The following is a 17,507-nucleotide window of genomic DNA, read 5'->3' as shown; positions in this document are numbered from 1 at the left end:
AGCAACCATTGATTTGGTCTCATCATCCAAGTTGTTAACTACAGATTATAAATATCTGAGGCCCCAGCACTGATTCTTGTGAGACTCAACTTGGTACATCGTGCCAACCTCAAGACGATCCATTTATAGTGTGATGAATACGTGATCATTTTAATTACGTCACTCTAGATTTTATTGTTCATCTTTTGTTGAACTGCAATGATAATTGGATTGAATATTTCTAAAGGTACTGAGGCTATATGCAAGCCAACTGGACACACTGAAAAATTACTATTTTGTAGAATTGAATAATCACTGCTAGATTTGTTTCTATTTATTTCCCCTGTTCCTGGGGTTCCTCAGTCAAGTTTTTGGCAGATTAGGAAATTCCAGCGATGCTCATTAAGTTAAGAAATTTGTATAATTTCCTTATGGAGGAGAATTTTATGAAATGGGAGATGATGAGCAGAAAATCAGATCTTAGAGAATAACAATGGAGGGAATCATCTCAAAATTTTGTCAAGAATGTCAGTTTCAGACTGAAAACCGGCATGTAGTTCTCCAGCTGAACAGACAAATATTTTCTCCAGATTCTCTGGCACTCAACGGCATCCCAATCTGCACAAAAAATACCTCCCTCTTCTTACACTCCCAATCCCAAAAGCCAGAGGCTCTCTCTCCCACAAGCAGCAGAGTGACACCCCAAGTACACAGGTATCGGGGGACTACTTCTACCCTGCAAGCCGACTGGGCACTCCCCCATCTTCATAAGCTTCTGAGTGCTCTCACCACCACGCAAGAGGAACCTCACCAAAGGAACTCCCCAGATGCCTGCTCAGGCATGTCTTTCGCCACCTGAGGGCTATATTTACCAGTGCCCTCCCAGCATGGACACTACGATTGGTTTTCATTTTTGAAAACCAATTGAGATTCTCTCCGGCATGATGTCATGCTGGCTGGTGGGGAGATATGTAGAGGACAAAGCAGCAGCATCATGTTTGCTAACTGTATTATAATGTATGCAAATCAGACTTGCGCCCTTCTTGGGCGTGAAACTGATTGTGTCAGAGGGGGTCAGGGAAGGTCACAAACCTATATCTCACAAGCACAAGTCTTATTTTTGGCAGCTCGCAAGATTGATTATTACAGGATTTGCGCCCATTGCTAACGAGGTTACTAAGTCGCAGCCAATATGTTTCAAAATCATCTAATTTCTAGTTGTCCAATTATCAGAAAAGAAAATGTTGAAGACTTCCAAGCACTTTTTAGTGGCATTAATTTCAAATTGGACAAGGTCTGTTAAGTGCTTATGATATTTGAACATTTCTACTGTTTTCAGGATTCAGTAGCTTTCCAGCTCTCTTTCACACTACTACAACCAAATCACAAGTTAGAATGCTCTGAACCATTTTAAAACATGACATTAAAGCATTCGCTGAGTGCCCACATCATTGGCAGTACAAACAGAAAGTAGCAAAATCGTGTTCTCCAAATTCAATGTTTCAAAAAAAAACTGGGTTTACATTTATAGTTGCAATGTTTTTCCCCCATCCCCAGTGGGGAAATAGTTTATTGATTTCAAAACAGGCAGAATCTTTCATTGGATCTGACAAATTGAGACAGCAACCCAGCTGGTAAGAATATTTACAAGAAGACTCTAATCTGAGCTAAATCTATTTAAGTATCAAGCTGAACACTTAACTACGCTACACAAGGGTACAAGTAATTATCTGAATCTATAAAATGCTTTGTGTGGTAACTTGTCTCTCAATGCATGAAAATATACAGAATAGACGATTAAATCAGGAGTTAATGAAGGGCAAAGATTCACACTGGAAACTTGGTTGGAAAGCATCTGGTTAAATGAAGAATTTTTCATTTTCAGTGGTGAATCATTTAAAATCGTAACTGTGTATTAGGTCTATGTAAAAAGTGGAATTTCATTTGTGTTTGTACATACAAGTTGGAATTTATCTACCACGCCCCCCGCCTGCCTGACCAAGTGTAGTGTGTCAAAGTTCACAGATGATACTAAGATGAGTGGTAGAGCAGTGTGCAGAGGACACAAAGTCTGCAAACAGATGTACATAGTCTGAGTGGGCAAAGGTCTAGCAGATGGAGTACAATGTTGGTAAATGTGAGGTCATCTATTTTGGTAGGAATAACAGCAACACGGACTATTATTTAAATGATAAAAAAATTGCAGCATGGTGCTGTGCAGAAGGAGCTGGGTTCCTTGTGCATGAATCGCGAAGAATTGGTCTGTGGGTACAGCAGGTAGTTAAGACACAAATAGAACTTTGTCCTTCATTGCCAGAGGGATGAAGTTTAAAAACAGTGAGGTTAATGTTGCAGCTGTATAAGGTTCTGATGAGGCTACACCTGGAGTACTTGTGTCCAACTTTGGTCTCCTTACTTGAGAAAGGATATGCTGGCATTGGAGGGTGTGCAGAGGAGATTCACTAGGTTGATTCCGGAGTTGAGGGGGTTGGCTTATGAGGAGAGACTGAGTAGACTAGGACTGTACTCATTGGAATTTAGAAGATTTTGGGGGGGGGGGGGGGGGGGGGGGCGGATCTTAGAGAAACTTATAAAATAATGAAGGGGATAAGATAGAAGCAGGGAGGTTGTTTCTACTGGCGGGTGGAACTAGGGGGAAGGCCTTAAAATAAGGGGGAGCAGATTTAAGACTGAGTTGAGAAGGAACCTCTTCATTCAAAGGGCTGTGAATCTGTGAAATTCCCTGCCCAGTGAAGCACTTGAGGCTACCTCATTGAATGTTAAGGTAAAGATAATTTTTATACGCCAGAGCAGCAGCTACTAAAGGCAAGTCGGGTTGGGGTTTGCTGGGGGCCAATTATACAGGCTCCAATGCTGAACTGAGGTCCATTTGTTCAATGGGGAGGGGGTGTTTTTGGACGGCACTGTAGGATGCCCAATCAGGTGGCTATTCCCACTTCCTAACCTGTAGGGAGGCCATCAGGATGCACTAGTTGCTCCATGAGGCCAGGTGTCCATCCCTATGGTGGTACCAGGCATGGAACCCTCACCTCCACACCCCCTCTCCCCCCAAATCTCACACACCAAGGCCCTGCAAAATCCTGGCTCCAAAGTGAAATGGCAAACAATGTAACATTAATGTAAGTTGCATTCTTCTTGTAACAATCAGCATATTGTATTAAGTTACATAACAAACATTTATTCACCTGCATTCTTCTCGTAACCATAAAGTATATTGATACTGGGACACATGGCAAACATTTGTCCCTCTTGACTTGCCCAAAAGAATCCTACTTTTAATCTTGACAACTAGACATTAATTAAAACAAATGCACAAGGCTTGCACGTATTCCTTCTCTTTGCAGAGTATGGATCTCTCCTTATGAATTTATACCACATCTAGCAGGTGTAAATGAGCCACGTTGTGCACTTGACTGATTGTCTTGAATTGCTTTTAGTGCCGCTATAAGCACTAAGCTACCAACCCAATCTCTCTCCATGATAACAGTCTGAGATTAAAACAGTCTGTTCGCAATCTTGGTTGTCATGTAATTCTCAGATGCGCTTCTGGCTTAATATTCATGCCATTACTGACAGTGCCTATTTCCACCTCTATAACATCACCCTGCTTCACCCATCTAAGCTCATCATGCCTTTGTTACCTCTAGACTTGACTATTCCAGTGCTAGTTCACCCTTGATCCCGTGTGATTTAACCTTTTGCACCAGCCTTCCACAAGAGACATTATCAAACGCTTTACTAAAATCCATGTGGAAGACATCCATGGCCCTTCCCTCATCGATCATTTTTGTCACCTCCTCAAAAAACTCAACCAAATTTGTGAAGCATGACCTCCCTCGTACAAAACTATGTTTTCTATCACTAATGAGACTATACTGTTCTAAATGCATTTAGATCCTATCTCTAAGAATCTTCTCCAACAATTTCCCCACCACGACGTCAAGCTCACAGGCCCATAATTACCCGAGTTATCCTTGCTACTCTTCTTAAATAAAGGTGTAGGGAAGCAAGTACAGAGGAGATGTTAGGGGTAAGTTTTTCACTCAGAGGGTGGTGAGTGAATGGAATCGGCTGCATCGGTGGTGGTGGAGGTGAACTCGCTGGGGTCTTTTAAAAGACTTCTGGATGAGTACATAGGATCTAATGGGATTGGGGGTTATAGATAGGTCTATGGCTTAGTAGGTATAGAAGTGATCGGCGCATCTTGTGGGCCGAAGGGCATGTTTGTGCTGTAGTGTTCTATGTTCTATAACGGGACCACATTTGCTATCCTTCAATCCTCTGGGACCTCACCTATGTCCAATGAAGAAACAAAGAATTCTGTTAGAGGCCTAGCAATTTCATCTCGTCACCCTCGGTAATCTCGGGCAGATGCCATCTGGCCCTCGGGATTTGTCTACCTTAATGCTTCCTAAAACACCTAACACTTCCTCCTTTGTAATTGTGATTTGTTCTAACGGGTCTACACATGCCTCTGTGTCCCTCTCTGTGGTTTATAAACTCATGTGCATTCCATTATGAAACTACAGATACTGCTGCTTCCACTTCTAGCATTTCAGGCTGATGTAATTATCTGTCTTCAACAGGCTGCTCATGTCCCTGCTCTGACTGTGGAGATGCCCTGGACCAATGTCCTTTAAGTTTTGGAGTCTGTTGGGTCGTGCCAAAGACTGCTCCACCTGCTCCTGTGCAAGAGTTGGCAGGTGTACCCAAACAGGTGCCAGTGTGGCAACTAGGGGAATTTCATAGTAACTTCATTGCAGTGTTAACATAAGCCTACTTGTGACACAAATAAATTTTAAACTTTAAATACAAGCGTAGAAATTCTGATTTGGCAAGCTTCTCAATCAAATCGTTTATATACTCTTACTATAGTACTCTCATCACTCCACTGTCCATGCTTGCACTGATATGAAGATCTGAGTTTCATCCTGTTCCCAGTTCACCCAGTCAGAGGCTGCTTCTCCAGAGCCAGGCTTTGATTGGACAAGCAGTTCTACAGCATTTTTAAAAATTTTGCAACAGTGCCTATCCTGCCACGGATGTCCCTGAGAGGCTCCTGTGGGATTCTCTGGGTTCTGCTGACCCCAGTTTTGGAAGCTCTGTCCTATAGTATAAATTGTTGTGACTATCTATAATGTTGCATTCATGGATTTGTCCTGATGAGTAGAAGTTAAGAAGTTTCAGCAACCTGTCTCTTTTCAGCAATACGTTATCTTGAAAAGTCCTCTTGTGGTCTGCAGTTAGCTCATTTTCTTATGGATTATTCCTTTTTTTGGGAAGTTTATACAGAGGTTGCTACCTAATCAGCAAGTGGCATCAAAGCCAAAAACAGCTATTTTTCCTATTGTAATCACTTTGAAGTGTGAAAGGCAGTTTCATTAATATATGCAATGTGGCTGCAGTGCACAAGATGCACTTTAGCAACTCGTCAATGTTGCTTTTACAGTATCTTCCAAACTTGCAACCTCTACTACATAGAAGGATAAGGGCAGTATGTTCTAGACAGAACAGATAAGGAGAAATTGTTCCCTTTGGCAGAAAGGTGAAGAGCCGGAAGACATTGATTTCAAGTGATTGACAAAAGAACCAAAGCACGAGCAAAGTATCTGTTATTTTAATCAATGACTGGTTAAGATAAGGAATGCACTACCTGAAAGCATGATGCAAGTAGAAACAACTGTAACATTCAAAAAGGAATTGGATAGAATCGGAGGAGAAAATATTTGCCAGCCAATGGGGGAAGAGCAGAGGAGTTGCTCTTGTTGAAAGCTAGCACATGAGCTCCTGTTTTTCTCCATTAGATCTCATCAAGGAAAACCAAAAGATGTTTTATAAACACACAGAGAGCAAGAGGATAATTAAAGAAGAGGTAGTGCCAATTAAAGACCAAAAAAGTATTATATGTGCAGATGCAAGAAGTGGCTCTTTAGGAATGCAATACATTTTGTTTTCACAAAAGACACGAATGAAGCAGGCACTGCAGTTGAGCAAGTGTGTGAAATATTGGTTGGGATAGATAGTGAGAGAAGAAATATTAAGATATTTGTTGAATAAATTGTCATTTAGAGAGGCACAGATTAATCAATGACAGTTAATATGGATTTCTAAAGTCATTTGAAAAAGCAACAAGGAGCATTAATGAGGTACAGATAAATTAATTAAGGACTATTAGTATGGATTCATCAAGGGAAGATCATGACTCATCAACTTGATGGAACATTTTTGAGAAGGTAACATGGAAGGTCAGGTACAACATTTCGTACAACCTACATTAGGAGATCTACAAGAAGGCATATGGGATACTTTTCCTCATGGCTGAGGCTCTAGAGTACAACAGTGGGGAAGTTATGCTAAACTGTGTAAAACACTAGTTAAACTGCAGCTAGAGTACTGCATGACAGGAAGCACGTGATCACATGAAATAAGGTACGTAAAAGGTTCATGAGGATGCTCCCAGGGATGGAAAATTTTACATACAAGGAAAAATGGCAAAGTCTGAGGTTATTTTCTTGGAACAGAAGATGCTGAGGGGAGATTTAATTTAAGTGTACAAAAATATGAGGGGCCTGAATAGAGAAGATAGGTGTTATAATGTAACCAATTATTACACTGGAATCTGTTATAATGTAACCAATGGTAACATGTTGAGTAGGTCAGCTGACCAGCTGAGCCATTAGACAAATGTAACCAATGGCAAAATGACGTGGTGTTCAGCTGACCAAAGAAAGCAGATGGGGATTGTGGAGAGCATTTGTGGCCCAGAGCATGGCCCAAGTGGTGGTGTAATCAAGTTTCTTTATTAAACCCTTTCTCTGATTTACTTTGTGAAGTTAATTATTTCATTGTTTGCAACTGATGTATCCTTACTGCTCGATGAACAGTAGGAAAGATTATTTCCATGAGCAAAGAGGTCATATATTTCCTGACTTAGAAATATATTGCCGTTTCTTCACTTTTGTTGGGTCAAAATCCTGGAACTCCCTCCTAAACAGCACCATGGGCGTACCGACACCGTAGAGATTGCAACAGTTCAAAAAAGGCAGCTCCTCAAGAACAATTTAGGATGGGCAATAAATGCTGGTCTCACCAGTGACACACACCCACATCCCATAAATGGAAGAAAATAATTGAGTGAGTGGGTTATGAAGAATACATGGGAGTCAAGGAGGGTATGAGGCAGCATAGGAATATGACAGCAGGATGGTGAATAAGAAGTGACATAGAGGGGCAAAAGGGCTGGAGGGCATAGGAACAATGTTGGAGAACTGGGCTGATATCCCAGTGAACCAAGTGGGCCTTCTAATCACCACCCACGCTCCTCCTGTGCTGCCTTGGGACTTTGAAAACCCAAATCCTGTCTGTCCCATGCCTTCAAGAGGCAAATATATGCCTGTAATGGCAGAGATAAAGGGCTCATGTTCCCAAAGTTGATTTGTGTTTCTTGAGCCCAACATGAAAATCCAGCTCTTTGTGCCTTCCTCACATCTGTTTTCCCACCAGTCTTTGTCTTGTCAGAAAATGTGGCTATAAATACACTCAGTTCCTTCATTCAAGTTATTAATATAGATTTTAAAATGAGACTGCCGCATCAAACCCTGTGGCACCCGACTAATTATAACTCACTAGCCTGAAAAATTACCTATCTATACCACCTCCTCACTTCCAGTTAATTAGTCAATCCTCTATCCGTATTAGCCCCAACACCATGAACTCTTATTGTACGTAGTAATCTTTTATGTGACACCTTATCAAATGTATTTCGGAAATCCAAATATGCTACCTCCATCAGTTCCCTTCTATTTGTCTTGCTTGTTACATTCTCAAGGGACTCTTACAAATTTGTAAAACAATATTTTCATTTTCTAAATATTTTGCTCGACTGCATTTTGATTTTTAAAATATCCTGCTATAATTCTTCAATAATGGAATCCAATTATAGACATTAAGCTAATCAGCCTATATTTTTCTGCTTTTTTGAATCCCTTTTTCTTAGAGTCTTTACATTTGCAATTTTCCAACCCTTTGGGACATTGGAAGTTTAAAATCATGGCATCCATCACCTCTGTAGCCAGTTCTTCTAGGACCCTAGAATGCAGGTCATCAGGTCCAAGGGACTTGTCAGCCTTTAGTTCTGTTGGTTTTCCTAATAACTTCTAGTACGCTCTCATTCTAATTTCTCCCTCTTTCTTAATCAAACTTCGCCAGTTACTAAAATTTTCTCAAGCTTCTGGTCTACCACCACTCAAGAAGATAAATGAAGCAACGTGCCTTAATGGCTATTGGCCAGTGGCTCTGACATCCATCATTATGAAGTGCTTCGAAAGGTTAGTTATGGCACGAATCAATTCCAGCTTCCGGGACTACAGTTTGCCTACTGCTACAATAGGTCCACAGTAGACGCCATTTCTCTGGCCCTGCACTCAACCCTGGACCATCTTGATAACAAGAACACCTATGTTAGACTCCTATTTATTGACTACAGCTCAGCCTTCAACACTATTACTCCCGCAAATCTCATCTCCAAACTCTGTGGCCTGGGCTCGGCACCTCCCTCTGCGACTGGATCCTGAACTTCCCAACTCAGACCACAATCAGTAAGGATAGGCAACAACACCACCTCCACAATCATCCTCAATACCAGTGCCCCATTAGGCTATGTTCTCAGCCCCCTACTATACTCATTGTACACCTATGAAAGTGTGGCCAAATTCCCCTCCAACTTGATTTTCAAGTTTGCTGACAGCACCACTGTAGCGGGTCGGATCTCAAACAATGACGAGACAGAGTACAGGAATGAGATAGAGAATCTGGGCAATTGGTGCAGCAACAATAATCTCTCCCTCAAAGTCAACAAAACGAAGGAGATTGTTGTCATCGATTTCAGGAAGCGTAAAGGAGAACATGGCCCTGTCTACATCAGTGGGGACGAAATAGAAAAGGTCGAGAGCTTCAAGTTTTTAGGTGTCCAGATCACCAACAATCTGTCCTGGTCCTCCCATGCCGACACTATAGTTAAAGCCCACCAACACCTCTACTTTGTCAGAAGACTAAGAAAATTTGGCATGTCAGCTACGACTCTCACTGACTTTTACGGATGCACCATAGAAAGCATTTTTTGTGGTTGTATACAGCTTGGTATGGTCCTGCTCTCCCCAAGACTGCAAGAAACTACAAAAGGTCGTGAATGTAGCCCAATCCATCACGCAAACCAGCCTCCCATCCATTGACTCTGTCTACACTTTCCGATACCTTGGCAAAAAATTAAGGATCCCACGCACCCTGAACATTCTCTCTTCCACCTTCAAAAGTCTGAGGTCACGTACCAGCCAACTCAAGAACAGCTTCTTCCCTGCCGCTGTCAGACTTACAAATGGACTTACCTTGCATTAAGTTGATCTGGCTATGACTGTAACACTACATTCTGCAATCTCTCGTTTCCTTCTCTATGAATAGTATGTTTCATCTGTATAGCATACAAGAAACAATACTTTTCACTGCGTGTTAATACAAGTGACAATAATAAATCAAATTCAAATCCTCTTTTTCTTGTATTAGGTAACATCCCTATTTCCCTTCGTTAGCCATGGACAGCATATTCTTGGCACCATGCTATGGTGAGTGGGTGGGTGGGTAAGTGGAGCTAAGTCCACGAAAAGATTAGCCATTATCTTATTGAATGGTGGAGCAGGCTTTAGGGGCCAGATGGCCTACTCCTGCTCCTCGTTCTTAGGTTCTTATTCTTATATTTCATTGGGAAAGACAATGATTCCATCTATGTTGAAAGTTATGAAACATCTCCTTAATTGTCTGCAACTGCTCATTTACTTTTAATCTGTTTTCCCACTAACTCTTCTCTTGGTTTCAGACCCAAGTTTATCACTCACAAACTGAATGCAAAAATCTATGTTATGATGCTTGCCTTTACTATGAGATTATTAATTAATTATACAGTACCAGATCCAAAACAGTCTCTCTCAGCTGGTTCCATAACTCACTGGTCTAAGAAATTGTCTCAAATATTTTGAGTTTACCTTCAAGGCTACCTTTTCCAATCTGATTCATCTAAGCTAGGAGAACGTTAAAGTCAACCACAATTATTGCAGTATCTTTCTTACAAGCATCATCACTTCTTCAATATAGCATCTTTTAGGGGGTCTATAAATTACTCTCATCTGTGACTTATTTTATTCTTTTTGATTTCCACCCAAACACCATGATCAAAGATCACTTCTCATGACTGTACTGATCTTATCTTTTATTAATATTTACTAATTTAACTTTACCTCCTTTTGCTTTCTTCAAATGTCAAATAGCCTTGAATATTCAACTCGCAGTCTTGCGCGCATTACAACCATGTCACTGTAAATGCCATGATATCATACCCATTTTTGTTGCTATCAATTCATTCATCTTGTTTTGGCTCCAGTAAATTTAGACCAAGACTCTGAATTCCATCTTTTTACCATTATTTGATAGTTGGACCCATTTTGCTGGTACATTCTTTGGGTTGTACATCCTGGTCCTTTCTATCAAACTCTGGTCATCATTTTCTGTACCACTACTCTACTTTGTTGCCCGTTCTTTCTCGTTAACTTTCTAAACCACTCCCTCACTATTTTGGTTAAGGCCCTCTTTACACCCATCCACATAGTATTGGTACCAGTGCTCCATGAATAAAAACCCATTTTCCCACATCAATCTTTGAACGATGCATTCAAGTCTCCTTTGATCTTTATTTACCCGAAGTCAAAGGGTGGCACGGTAGCACAGTGGTTAGCACTGCTGCTTCACAGCTCCAGGGTCTGGGTTCGATTCCTGGCTCGGGTTACTGTCTGTGTGGAGCTTGCACATTCTCCTCATGTCTGTGTGGGTTTCCTCCGGGCACTCCGGTTTCCTCCCACAGTCCAAAGATGTGCGGGTTAGGTTGATTGGCCATGCTAAGAAATTGCCCCTTAGTGTCCAGGGATGCATAGGTTAGAGGGAATAGTGGGTATAATATGTAGGGATATGGGGGTAGGGCCTGGGTGGGATTGTGGTCAGTGCAGACTCGATGGGCCGAAGGGCCTCTTTCTGCACTGTAGGGTTCTATGAAGTTTTTCATTGTTCAAGTAGTAATCCAGAGACTAACTTTGTAGTTCTCCCTAATATTTCAGTTATGCATACCTCTTGAACAGAGCATCTTTCAGTCCCATGCCATTGGCCCCTTAAGATGATAACAACTGGATCCTTTCCCTTGCAGTTCAAGTTCCTATCGATCCCCCAATGTCAGTAATCCTGGCACCTTTTAAATGCGATTTTAAATCAAGATCTTGTACGCACTCCCAGATAATGCAGAAGTTCTTATGGCAGTATTCCTAGACGGCCAGAGTAATTGCTCTGATCAACATTATGTTTAAAAAAACTTGCAGCTTTTCCAGACCTTACTGCTGATAAATTGTCTGTGTTTGCTTTTGTTTCCCAATATTAAAACAGTGACTATACTCCAAAATAATTCATTGCTGTGGAGAACTTGGGGCTGCATAGTGGCACAGTGGTTAGCACTGCTGCCTCTCAGTGCCAGTGACCTGGGTTCGATTCCCAGCTTGCGTCACTGCCTGTGTGGAGTCTGCACGTTCTCCCCACGTCTACATAGATTTCCTCTTACAGTCTGAAAGATGGGCTGGTTAGGTGCATTGGCCATACTAAATTCTCCCTCAGTGTATCTGAACAGACGCCAGAATGTGGCGACTAGGAGATTTTCACAGTAACTTCATTGCAGTAAATTAACTTGTGACTCTAATAAATAAACTTAAACCTTATCCCAAGGATATGAAAATTCTGGCATTGATGAAAGTTACTATTTATATTGGCATTATGGGTATAATTTTGAAATATGCAGTCATTTTCCCTCCAATAATTCTGCATAGATAAACTGCTTCATTTTGAAATCAGAGTAATGCAATCAATTTCAATAGGAGCTTTCCATTGATATAAAATTCTATAGATAAAATATAAAAGTCCATTAACCATGTCTCCCAAAAAAGGTCTTCAAAAATACCACACTACGACAATTCCAGCAACAAAGTTCACAAGCTGATAAGCCACTAGAATGACTGATCCCACAGCATATGATCCTGTGAACTATTTGGCTCTTACAATGGGAGCCTTTTATATACCCATAATATTCCATTTTCAATGACGTACTTGCATTATGCTTGATGGAGAAATACTGCATTAAGGAATCATTTGATATGTTAACATTGTAAATGTTTAATATTGCAAAGTAAATCAGTGGGTAACATAGCACCATTGTTACACCCACTTTTGACATCCAGATCCGCTCAGCAAATAATGTCCTGCTTATTCTACACTAAAGAATGGCTTTTGGTTGCTACTTTTGTCATACTACACCTTCAGTTGCCCCATTACAAATCAGGTCACTGCCAACTAAAAACTCAAGCAGTTCAAGTACAGTATTTGCTTGCTTCAGCATAAATGCTCAGTAGAAATGCCAGAGTGTGAATGAGTCCAACCTTAAAATCTCCTGTTACGTGGATCTCAGAAGAAGCAACAGCATTGAACAGAAATTCTAAACATAATCGTAGTATTATACAGTGTCAGGAATTTCAGCATCTGATTACGCAATGATTCTAGGTCACTGTTTTCACAAGCCAAAAGGAGACGTACAAGATATTTACTAGGTTATAATCCTCCCAGGCACGTATTGTACTTTACGTAAGCTAACCGAATGATTCAGACGATCAAATTACCTTCAGTAATTTACAATTGTCACTGGAACCCTTCAATTACATTTATATTTAAAATCATTGTCTAATTGGTGATTTTAGAAGGAATAATCAAAAATTTAGCAAAGAGTTGGATTTTGAGGAGGGTCTTAAAAGAGATGAGGCAAATGGAAAAATGTGAAAATTTGGAGAAAGGAAGGTCAGTCGTTTTGGCATGGCATCAGTGGTGGGTCATAAGGAGGAGAGAATTGAGTCGGAGGCTGGGGACTGAAAAGACGAGTCACTGGTGGAGATTACAAAGACAGGATGGTAAGGCTATGAAGGGATGTAAAGACATGCAGTGATGAGATCTGTGGATGTGAAGAACTGGACTGACAGGCAAATTATACTTAATACAAGACTAGGGCAACAGAATTTCTGATCACCAAAAGTTTACAGTGTGGAAGATGGAATAGTTAAGTCAGGAGCCAGGAAAGACGTGAAAGTGGATTTCAATGGCAGAGGGGTTGAGGCAGGACGGACACAGGTGAGGTTACTTAAACAGAAGTTGATAGTTTTTCTGATGAACAGGATATGGGACCAGAAGTTCAGCTCGGGATTAATAGATTGAAGACAATTGCTTTGATCTTCCCAAAGTTTTGCTGGAGGAAACTGTGGCTTATTCAAGACTGAGAAGCAGAATGGCAATACAGAAACAGTGAAAGAGTCAAGGTTTGAAGTTTTTTTTTATTAGTGTCACAAGTAGGCTTACATCAGCACTGCACTAAAGTTACTGCGAAAGTCTCCTAGTCACCACACTCTGGCACCTGTTTGGGTACACTGAGGGAGAATTTAGCATGGCCAATGCACTAAACCAACACGTCGTTCAGACTGAGAAGGGAAACCGGAGTACCCAGAGGAAACCCACACAGACACAAAGAGAACATGCAGACTCCGCAGACAGTGACCCAAGTCAGGAATCGAACCTGGGTCCCTGGCATTGTGAGTCAGCAATGCTAATGACTGTGCCACCCTAAGGAAGGTTGAAGGAAGGATAAATTGGCTTTGTTAGTTGACATGTAACAAAACACATACGGTAGAAATAATATTTGTCAATGAACTTCATACGAACGCTCAACAAGTCAAACTTGTTTCTTCTTGGACGCATTTGCTAGCTCACAACATTGCTTTAGTTTGTGCTGACCTGAATTCAAAAGTGTCTAGAAAGTTTGCTCTTTTTAAAGCCCAGAACAATCATGGTATTTTGTTATGGGAAACTGAGTCATTTTTACCTCAAATATATGGAAAGAGATCAGCAGAAAAGAGAAAGGATCAGACAAGATTCTGCAATTAACAGCTGCACTGTTATCAAGTATAAATGCCACAATGAAACCTGTATCAATACAGCACTTAACGATAGCACCAACCAACTTATCGTATAATATGTACAGGATGCAATGAACTGAGAATCCAAGAAATTAAAGAATCAAAATCCTACTGTTGGACTCTGGATTTAAGTGCAGTACCAGGTGAGAGTGAGAAAGCAATGTTCCAAAGATAGTCATTGCTGAGATATTTGGTTTATCACTTTAATGTACCAACAATGACTGTTCTGAAAACGAAGACACATTCAAATAAAGGACATCTAATGTAGGTTCCTAATTTATAGGTGTTTTTGCTTTAAGAAATGAGATTTCAGTCACGTTGAAAATTTGGGACACACTTATTGTCCATGTTAGAATCACAGAATGGTTACAGTACAAGAGGCCATCTGGCTTATCAAGCTGTGTTGGTCCTCCCGAACAGATAATTAGCTAGTCTCACTCCCTTACACTTGTGTCCTGCAAAGGTTTTCCCCTTCAGATGCTAATTCAATTCCCATCTGGAAGCTCTAACTGAATCCGTCTCCGCCACTCTTCAGGCAATGCATTCCAGATCACAACTACTTGCTGTGAAAGAAACCTCTTCTTTTGCCAATCATCTCAAACCTGTGACGTCTGGTTCTCAACCGTTTGCCAGTGGAACAGCTTTTTTTCTATCTGCTCTGACTAGGCCACTTATGATTTTGAGTACCTCTATCAACTCTCCTTTCAACCTTCACTCCTCCAAAGAGACCAACCTCAGCTTCTCCAGTCGACCCATGTATCTGAGGGTCTCTAGTCACCAGAAACGTTCTCTGCCTCCCCTGAATGATTTCACATCCTTCCTAAACCACAGTGCCCAGAATTAGACATAATATAGGAGTTAAAGCCAAACAGTATGTTATAGAAGTTCACCATAATTTCATTGATAAATAACAAATCTGATTTGTCAGGCACAAACAGATCTGGATCAGAGAGTACACGTAGTGATGAAAGGCCAATTTGCTCAGTAAGTGCAATGGCTCCCCATTGTCTTCAGGATAAATGACTCAAAGTTTATTGCTATCTATATCCAACCTTGTTCTTTGTAATTACCCTTCCTTGTTACTGTTCAAATAGCTCAGTGGCTGTTCCAAGTGGTGGATGAAATGGCTTCTGCTGTCAAAACATTCTACACAAAGGATAACAGAGGTCACGCGACTATGATCAATATGACACACACTGATCAATATTCTCCCCTCTGCCTGACGGAGTGCTGATTTTGAACAATGAATCTTCTAATGTTATTTATGAACAGAGTGGGGCTTCAAAGCCTTCAAAACTTCAAGACTGTTTTTTTCTGCCCCTCAGTGAGGTATAGGTACAGTACAGCTTGTAGCACTCTTTCCCCAGCACTGATATTCTTGCTACTCTTACTTGTTCAGATTTCTTGTTTAACTGTGTGACAATTTCATAGATCTGTCACTGAGATTGGAACAATTCCAATTTATTTTCAAATCTTCATAAGAACCGGTACTGGAATATCCAAAGCCACACTGACTCACCCAGCAATGAACTGTACAAAATTGCAATTTGAAGTTCTCATTATCCTCTGCTGTTTCTTACAGCAGCTAGCTCTCTTTCAATTATTAAAATCTATGCAATTTCACTCGCAAACACTTGACACCATGTTCCAAGCGGTGGAGGAAATGCCTTTATGCACAAAGAATGGCAAGTCATAGCGTGCAAAGGTACTTCATCAAATAATGGCCATCAGATCCCATTAAACAACGACCTTTACTAGAGCTTATCCTTTAAGTCCCCAAATCCTACCAAATATTCATCCATTTTATTTTCAGAAATTTCTTGATCAATACAGCTAAGAGGTCATTCAACAAATACATTACTTAGAAGAATAAGCCATAGTTTTTGCCAATATCTAGTTACCTGTCAACTTTTGAAACCCAAGTTAAAAAATAATTTCCCAATTGAGCAAATGAGTCTGTAGCTTGATTACTAAGCTGAAAGGTTATGGGTAGGATCAGTGTCACCACCACCTGGTCAATAATCTGGTAGAACATATTGCTTACCCACACTGAACCTGCCCTATTTTTATGCCGTTAGTCGGCTGGCCAGTAACTTAATAGACCAGATCATTCTTCTGGTTTCAATACCACTGAAAACAAAGTGAATGAGAATCAGGCATGATCTAAGACAAGTGATCAACTCCACCAGGTTGCTTTACAGACATTGTAAATGAAAATGTACTCTTGCTTTCTAAATTCAATCTCCAATCCATGTTGTGTAAGCTTATTCAGCTATGACTACAAAACAGAACAACGATTAACTCAGTGTCTCATGCTTGAGAAGAACCCTGATCATCTTCACCACTCAGTGATCGCTGCTGGAAACGTATATGTACATTAATTCTGCCTAGTCAAAGTTAAAAAGCTGTCCATAATTCTACCTTCAAAAGAACAGGGATGTAGCAAGACACCAGGGCAACTATCGAGAGGGATTTACAATTGTAAAGGGAAAGAAAACAATCAAGGCAAGTCTAAAAGGCACTCTCTTACCTACAAAAGGGAAATGGAAAGACCTTTGCACTTGAACGCTGAAGAACTAATGCAAGCTTTACACCATTTTTCAAGTCCTTACCTCTTCCCCTGGCTGGAAATTCTCATGACAAAGTGGACAGTGGTTGGCAACTTTCTCAGGTTTGGCTGCTGCAAAAGAGTTATAGGAAAACATTACTTTCATTACTTTCCATATCATTCATTTGAATGTTTCTTAGAATATTTCAACTTTATGGATGATAAATTGTGATGGGCATAATATATACATACGTATGCAACATATTTTCATCTACTGCACTTTTGACTTGACCTACTACACTGCTATGTCAGAAATCATAAAATCCAGAATCCAAAATAGTGATGCAGATTCATGAGTTTTATATGTAGGACAAATTGTTCATGAAATGACATGGCCTTATGTACAGCTCTTTTTATTACACTATGCCATACCAATAAGCCTGCGCACTGGATCTTGTATCCCCAATTCAATAGTCAATCAAACTCTCTCTTTTATATTTCAAACTGGTTTTAATAAGAGGAAATAAAAAGGTGCTTTACATTTGGCACTGGCTATCCTAGTACAAGTCTGCCTCATTTGGCAAGGGTAGCTGAGAGAAAGTGCCCATTTTGTTTAGCAAACTTTGGAATTATTACTGGCTTGGAGGTGGTGAGTGGGAAGGCCAAAATGCTGGTAATTGGCAACACAACCCTCTAAGGTCAATGCAAAATCAGTTATCATACTACTGATGCCAACCACATGCCCCTGAAATGCTTCTCAAAAGAGTGACGAAAAGCAAATTAAAATTCCCTACAACATTACCTTGTTCAATAAAACCACCATAGTTATCAGGGCAATATATATCGGATTTTAGAGGCAGATGAAT

The 17,507-nt window shown here is 40.5% G+C and overlaps 1 protein-coding gene across 5 annotated transcripts in view; it reads right to left on the bottom strand.

Annotated features, from left to right (window-relative positions):
* The window catches only part of cep104 (centrosomal protein 104), a 233,140-nt gene that overhangs the window by 51,421 nt on the left and 164,212 nt on the right, over window positions 1–17,507 (bottom strand). For all 5 annotated transcript variants that reach the window (XR_013889685.1, XR_013889686.1, XM_080215502.1 and 2 more), the window contains one exon: window positions 16,706–16,773. Coding sequence is in view for 3 of the 5 variants with exons in the window: in XM_080215502.1 (XP_080071628.1) it covers window positions 16,706–16,773 (68 nt within the window). In the remaining 2 variants the exon portion in view is untranslated. The remainder of the gene's footprint in view (window positions 1–16,705; window positions 16,774–17,507) is intronic.

The sequence above is a fragment of the Carcharhinus amblyrhynchos genome, chromosome 30 (assembly GCF_965287045.1).
Source record: "Carcharhinus amblyrhynchos chromosome 30, sCarAmb.v2.hapA, whole genome shotgun sequence".
In the NCBI taxonomy this organism is placed as follows: domain Eukaryota; kingdom Metazoa; phylum Chordata; class Chondrichthyes; order Carcharhiniformes; family Carcharhinidae; genus Carcharhinus; species Carcharhinus amblyrhynchos.
The sequence above is the reverse complement of the archived record's forward strand: the minus strand, read 5'-3'. Positions and strand labels throughout refer to the sequence as shown.